General features: G+C 42.8%; 1 protein-coding gene across 1 annotated transcript; it reads right to left on the bottom strand.

The window, feature by feature from the left end:
• Positions 1-346: 346 nt before the first annotated feature.
• glipr2l (GLI pathogenesis-related 2, like) lies at positions 347-3728 on the bottom strand. Its single transcript, XM_067238280.1, has 5 exons — positions 3381-3728; positions 2620-2728; positions 2338-2441; positions 1835-1912; positions 347-1061 (listed from the first exon to the last, which is right to left on the bottom strand). Exons 1-5 carry the CDS (start codon positions 3391-3393, stop codon positions 901-903), a joined length of 465 nt encoding a protein of 154 aa, XP_067094381.1. The 5' UTR covers positions 3394-3728; the 3' UTR covers positions 347-900.
• Between the last annotated feature and the right edge of the window lie 4356 nt (positions 3729-8084).

An 8084-nucleotide genomic window follows, 5' to 3' on the forward strand; every position in this document is an offset into this window, starting at 1 on the left:
ACGGGCAACAGCGAGTTTCCCGGGCCCTTCCTACATCTACCAAGTTGAACAATGGATTTTGATGTTTCAAAACCCATTGACACTTCCCTGCTGTATGAATATGTTAAGCCTGTGTTCTGCTCCTCTCTTTCACCAACCGTCTCTGGAGGAGGGGATCCCTCACTTGAATTGCTCCTCCAAGGTTTCTTCCATTTTTTCCCCTGCAGTGAGTTTTTCTGGGAGTTTTTCCTTGTCTTCCTTGAGGGTTTAGGTTGGTTGAGGGGCAGTTCTATGAGCGTATGTGAAGCCCTCTGTGACATGCTTGCATGTTAAAACGGCTATACAAATACATTTTGATTTGATCTGATTTGCAGAAAGTCACTTTTATTTCATAAAATCTAGTTAGAATGTACTAAAACACACACATGTCCATTTTTATAGGTTTAGGTTAGGTTGTTTCATCTTGTCTTTCACATGTTTTTCATCTGACATTTCCATGGTGTTCACACAGATACAACTGAATGAGGATAATGTATTAAACCAATGAGGACAATGTTTTTGAAGCAGGTATAAATTGCATTGATGAGGCTGTGATGAAGAATGGCAGGGGGGAGGTGGAGGGGTGGGAGGAGCTGGTCCTGAGTCTGGGATGGCTTTTGACAGAGGCATTCTGAGATAGATGTTCTGAGGAGAATGTCTTCTGTTAGGGCAGTCACATGTTAGGTTGATCAGATTCTCAAACGAGACAGGGGATCTTGTGTCAGTGTTGGATAACAGTCCTTTTAAACAGCAGATTGAGTGGGAGGACGATGCTGATGGAAGGAGTCCATATCTGCCACAGAACAAGTCTCCGGGTCAACAACTACTGTCAGTTCAGGGGGAGGGGTGGGGCAGAAGACGAGGGATGAGGGGAGAGGCTGATCAAGTCTTGGCAGGAAGTACGTTACTCTCAAAGTGTCCCTGGTTGGTGATGTTACCAGCTGGGAAGTACCTGGCCACCACAAAGGAAGAGCCGTCAGATGCTATGGCCTTTCCCACACCCAGCTTCTTGGTGGCCTTCCAGACCATGGCTGTGAAATGACCTGGGAGAAGAGAGCGAGGGACAGAGAGTGAGAGATGGAGAAAGACATTGAGGGACAAAGGGACAGAAGAAGGCAAACTCATGATTAGTGGACGATGTGTAGTTTCTGTAGCAACAGTGTGAACTCACCCCTCTAAATATTTACTCTCATAGAAGCCTGCATTCCTTTCCTCCGCTCTTATACTCTTACTCAGGAAGACTCTATACACTCTTTACCAACCCCTTTTCCCCAGGGTACAATATTTCCTTTTCTTCACTGCACACTTCTTTTCTCTCCCACTTTCTAAATAATTTCCTAATGAGTCATGTGAGTTTGCATGCAGTATCTTGGTGATGTCTGGCTGACTGTGCGGGGTCCATCACATGGAAACAGAACCTGGAACAATGACTGAGACACCCCGTCCTCCCTCCCCCTTCCTTTCCCCGTTTCACCGTTCCTGATTGCTGAGTCAGAGATACACTCACACCACTCATGGAACCGTGACCTCACAGTGAAAGACAAGCGAGACCGAGATACAGAGAAACAAAGAGAACGAGAGAAACAAAGAGACAGAGACAGTAGGGAGAGGGAGAGAGAAAAATAGACAGATACACAGAGAGAGAGAGTGAGCTCAGAGAGAAAAAAGATTGAGAGAATAGAGTACTGATTTCAGGGCCCAAAGAGAAAGTTAAGACAGAGAGACCGAAGCAGAAAGTGACACAGAAAGTCAGATAGTATAGCAGGTAGTCCCTGCCCTATGATTGCTATCAATCATAGGTAGAGGCTGAACTCACCAGTACCAGAAGAAAATCCAGGCCTGTTGAAATTGTACTGTTTCACCTCATCATACCAACGATCTGCCACGTCCTTCCCTACACACACACACACGCAACAAGCAAGACTTGTTCCATTAACCTGCAGCAGCAGCAGACTTGTTGTTCGTCCCTATGAGCGCTGGGAATATTGTTCTCCTCTTTTCATCCCTGAGGTATATTTTATAGACCTGAGGAGCTTGGGTTAGGCTGTGAACCTCTGTAGAGGACTATATAAATCACACTATAGCACTTAAACATACATATTTCTGCTTTGAGTTATGGTCTCTGACTCTGACACACACATACACACACACTGGGAAAATGGGACCCAGCTGTTCTCTGACTGGATACAGCAACAAGCACTGTTCTTTAGAGTACAGTACAGCCATAATGGAGTGGAGTTCATACACTAGAGTAGTAGAGTCTGCTGGTGTAGTGTTGCTTTCAGAGCAATAAGACCACCTGTCTGAGAACCTCTGTACCTGGCTGGTCGTAAGAGGCCCAGGCTAGATTCTCTCCACAGCTCCCTCTGCTGGACTCCACGCTGTGCTTCAGGATCCGTGTGCTGGCCAGACTCTCTGCATAGCTGCACGCACACACACACACACACACACACATGCACCCACACACATTATACACACATATACATTACACATACAGACATGCAAAGTAAACACACATGCACACGCACACACAAATAGTCAGAGAAATGATGGACGAGGGGTGGATGTGACGGTGGGAGGGCCCAGCGCCATGTGACCCACCGAGAGGCCTCTCTGCTCAGCTTCCTGCTCAGCTTCAGAGGGGGTGCCTGGTGCTTCCTCCGGTAATCATTATGGCTCGCCAACACCTCCTCAGAAAACTGCTTGGAGGCTTAGAGGGGACAGATATATAGATAAAAAGATTGAGAGATAAAGAGAGAGATAGAGAAATAGAAAGAGACAGAATGACATATGACTAACTCTGACTATGATTTCACTCTGGGCAATCCTACGGGATCCTCTACAGCTGTACAGAAAATGGTGACAGTGAACATGTGTACGTGTGTGTATCAGGGTAATAGAGGAGGAGGGGATTCATGCCTTGCCTTTCTTCTCCTGCTGGTGCCTATCACTGGCCTACTCACACATCCCCATTCTGTCGAGCAGTCACACAATGGAGTGATTGAAGTACGCACACATTCACACACACACAGACACCCACACACACACACAATGCCTTGAGCAAGCACACACACGCATCCACACACACCCACACCGCCATGAGCAAGCACCTACACATACACACCAGCATTGCTCAACAGCCCGCACATACATGAAGGTTGTTACCGACTGACTATGAATAAACAGAGACTGCATGTTCTGCATCTATACAACAAAACCCCTCTTTTATATCTTTGTGACACAAAGATATGACTTCTGTAAAGTAACACCCCTACAAAGACCAACGGTATATCCAGACACACTCATAGCAACAAACACTATGTTCAGGACAAAAGTGACTGTAATGCTATGGTTTCACTTACCTGATTTGCCCATGGTGCCGACGGACAGTTCTCTATCAGCTGTATGATCTCTCTCTTCTTTTACTGTCCTTTACCCTGTCCTCCCTCTATCCTGTCCTTCCTTACAACTTTGACAGCTGGTAATGTTAACTAACTTACTCTCTCTCACTCAGTTTCTCTTTTCTTTTCTGACTTCCCAGCTGTTTCCTTTTCTTCAAATTTAGTTCCCTCCTGTCACATGTTTACAGACATGACCTGTCGCTCATTTGCAAACACGACTCTTGAACACTCTTCTTTCCCACGTTCCTCTATTATTTTCTCATCCAACTTCTGCTGGCCTGCCTTGCAACACTTCTCTTCCTTTGCCTCTTTGTGTGTCTCCCACCCTGACCCCCCCCCCCCTCTCCTTTTCTGCTACTATAGAGCCCCACCACACTAGTCTTCTGATGACATCATCTTTAAGAGACACATGCCCTTATATGGGCCTGAGAATGACTGCGTTAAGATGGAACTTGGTAGCCATGTGTGCTTTCCTCTGTAACCAGCTGTCAGCAACAACCCTATACAACATCCCATAGCCCCATAATTTAGTAATGTCTAATCAGCAAGATGCAGTCTATGATACTGTTTGACAACACCTGTAAGAGACAGTAGACTTTTGTGTGCAGTGTAGAGAAAATGTAGAGACACTGTATGTGTAAATAGGCCATGGTCATAGTAATCAATGGGAAATTATGTCTGTCAATAAGGTAAAGGTCAAACTATTCTTTTCTTTTTTTCCATCAATGTAGATTAGAGAAAAGTCTCGCTTATTTCAGCTAGAGTTCCGTTCCTTTACGGCGGCTTATTCTAGTCTAAGTACCCAAGGTAATTAGGTATAAGTTAACTTATACCTCTGGGACCAGGGGCCAGTTGCATAAACTTAGTTTAACCCTTGTGCTGCCTTCGGGTCACATGACCCAAAGGTTCATAACGAACCATCGTTGTGTTCGTTGTGAACCTATATCTTTATTTGTGTCAAAAACAAAGGGGGCAGAGCCATGCTAAGCCACCTCTCCCGCTGGCTAAACCTTGTGGTAAGGGCTCAGTTTCTATTCCAACGATCTGTTAGTAGGCTACGTCATTATCTTAGCATAATTTATTACTAAAGGAATTAAGTTTGTTAGTTCTAATTGTAACTGCAGAAAATGTTGATTGGGTTCTGCTTTTCGGCTAAATTGTCATTTTATTAAACGAGTGAGTAGATGACAACAACTCACTTTATTGACGCTAGCGCCAGCCATCTGCGTTGGAGTTGTTGATGAATGGAACTAGCGTTGGGGTTAAATTAAGAAGCTTAAAAATGCACACACTATTTTGCTAATAACACAACGTTTTCAATATTGTATTCCTCCAACGGATAGGGTTTCATCAGGTTTAAATGTATCGATCCTTCGCCATTAAGTGTCTCTGTTTCCGCCATTGTTTCTGTTTTTGCAAAGTGTCTTATTTTACCCAAAATGCAAAACGCAACAGGTTATCTAAGAAAAGAGTATAGAAGAACAATAGGCGAAACGCTGATGCTTTTTTGGTAACAGCCACTTCGCTTCGGTAGTGCGGCCGCCATTTTGGGGTGAATATTCCAACTGGAGTTAATGGTCAACAGCACAGTCTGCACATACTAGCTAGTTATAGCTAACAGATCTTTTTTTTGTTGGACGTTAGTTAGCTAGCGTCGGCAACTGTGTACCTAGCAAGCATTAGCAGCATTTGTTGTGCCCCTGCAAAGGTGAATAATAGAAAATATAGCTGCAAGCAGCGATGCGTGTTCCTCCGCAAAATGGCAAAATATTATAAATGTACACTGTAGAAGATCGAGACTTGGACAACAAGAGAGCAAAACTACTTAATGTTTGGCCAACAACAATAGGCTGAGCGGGGATTTGAACTCATGAGCATAAGGTCCCAAGTCAGTCTCTCTAGCCTCTTTGCTACACACCAACTGCTGAGATTTTATGATTAGTAAGATGGAAGGATGGAGATTCACTAAGATATGACCTGACTTCCCTTTTTCCGGATCAGTTGCTGAATTTGATTGGCTGTAACTAACAAACGGTTGCGAAAATCAAAGCTCCAGGGGATAACTTTTGTGAGGCTTGGTCTGAAGATCATCTGTGGAAATTTTGAAGAAGATTTTAAAGGATTGTAGGAGGAGTAGCGAAAAAACGTTTCTCCTTAACATTCAAAATGGCGGAGAATCTATATGACTGGGTATGACGTCATAGTGTGCGTTGAACTTGTCTTGATCCAGGGAATCCAATGATACCTCATTTTGGAAAATGTGGCATATGGTTCAAAGGTAACGTGTGTAAACACACCTTCAACTTTGACCCATTGGTGGCGCTAGAGGGTTGAAATGGGAGACATGAAACTTGGTGAAAGTGATGAGGGGACAGGTCCTAAAGAGTGTGCCAAATTTCACAACTTCTGACCATGTGGTTCTAGGGGCTGCCATAGACTCCAATTGCAGATGTATAATAATAACTAGAGAGGGTACAATTTCTGGGGAAATTGTAGAGTGTGCTTGCTTGCGTCGGTTGCACAGGGGTCCGTTTTTGAATGACATTTTTACAACTGATATTTCTGTATATTTTATATAAAAATGCATACTTATTATTTATAAAGATTACATAGATTTTTGCTGCTCATTTACAACTGAAAATACGAGTGAAGTGTAGAATGAAATAGATGTCTTCTCATTTCCCCTGCAAGAGGCAGCCTCATCGTTGAATCAAAACGAATACATTTGGCAGACCGGTGTAAAAATTGACCTAATCTCTATGACTTAAACGTCCTTTTAAGTTTTTCCCTTCTCGTGATATTTTCAAGCATTTAGCCTACTCATATTGCATTCATTCATGAATAAAGAACCCCCTTTGAAGATTATTCTACGACGTTACCGGCAGTAGAAGATTGAATCACGATTCAAACAGTACCATCTGCTAACTGAAAATATGCCCCCCAAAACGTAAATAAGCTTGACATTTATTTAGTGGAAAATCGCTCATTCATAAAAAGCTCACTGGTAGCAACCATTGTCAGTAACAACGCAAAATGCGATATAGCCCTGTGTGGAGAAGCTGCCCCGGTAAATTGTACTACTACGGTACAGTACTAGACTACTAGTGTGTTCGTCTTGGTAGCGATTGCTTTGGTTGAATTGGATTTAATGTTCCGTTGTACGGTTTAGGCTGAAATTAATTATTTTCATGAACAGATTGACAACGTTTAGGCTGTGGCAATGAAGTTCAGGTTAGTAGTTAGATAGACTTTTGATTTAAGTAAGGAGAGTGCCGAACATGTTCTGTCGCTGTTTGACTTCCTAAACAGCTGTGTAGTGTAGATGTTTTTGTAGTGTGTCTCGCTAAGCTACAGCGTTGCAGTGAGCTACACTGGTTTGAAACGACAGGTAATGGTAATTTCACCAACAAATCGTTTACTAATGTCAGAATAAATCCTACAACGAAAATGTATATGTGAGGAATGTTTATTTTAACGATTGAAAACAGATAACGCTACATCATAGACCACTGTAGTATGTGTTGCCCGGGCAACACAGGCTAATGTCATGATGCTAACAATTCAGTGAAATAGTAGACTACTGTTTCCGAAAGTAGATGTACTTCCTTAATAATATCAGCTTATATTGTACATTACACATCACAATTGTGTGTCATATCACAAAGTAAAATGAGTAAATAGTTATCACCCTGGCCTCTTTTCTTGTGGCGTTTCTGCAGCTGCCTTGCAGTAAAGCTATAGTTAGCCTAGCTATCCCCCAAGTTAACAGATGCGAAACGAATGTTCTGCCAAAGGTAGTCACGCGTGTTTTCGTGACGTTAGTGACGCGGTGACGTTAGTAACGTCAGTGACTGTGGCTAGCAAATTAGCCACCGTTAGCTTCACTTTTCGCCACAAAAACTTAAGCCTAAACCATGCAACGGAACGTAAATTCCAATAGAAGCAACTCAATCGCTACCAAGACGAAACTTTTGACACCTACGTTGTCTATGTAGGCCAAATATTGACTGAGTTTTAGAGGGGCAAAAAGAAAAATAATAAATAAATAATAATAATATATATGTGAGAGAACAAAGGTTGTGCCCTTGCCGAAGGCAAAGCACACCCAATGAGCAAATGATGCATTAAGTTGTAAAATATGATATCATTTGCATACATTTCCACAACGGAAATCAGAACATTGAATGAAGACAGAATGAAAATCCTCGTTTCATTTTGTCAAGATATTAGAGTCCAAAGTTTTTACAAAGGGCACTTTGGATATCTCTTTTTCATCACTCTATTAATCAGAATATGGTGGCAACAGCCATTGAAGAAAATCCTTTGCAAATTGCGCGGCAGACCGTGTTCTTGCTCAGATTCTCCGCATCACCCACACTATAAAAGTAGGTAGCGAAATAACGAAACGCTATATATAGTGGGACTGTGAGCGCACGGCTTTGATGTGTCAAATTGGCAACATACGGCTCAAGAAGCTGGCAAAGATACGTAATTCCCTCTGCTGAGAATCTATATCTTTCATAAAGATACTCATGAGGGAATGCGAAAAGGTTTTGTCGGTCTCTAAATGTTCTTGCTCTTCTGAGCGCACCTCTCACTATCCGCGCACCAAGCTCCACAGGATCTTCTATGAACGGTGACGGCATTATCCTCAAGAATGAGTTA

This window comes from Osmerus mordax, chromosome 6, assembly GCF_038355195.1.
Source record: "Osmerus mordax isolate fOsmMor3 chromosome 6, fOsmMor3.pri, whole genome shotgun sequence".
Classification (NCBI taxonomy): Eukaryota; Metazoa; Chordata; class Actinopteri; order Osmeriformes; family Osmeridae; genus Osmerus; species Osmerus mordax.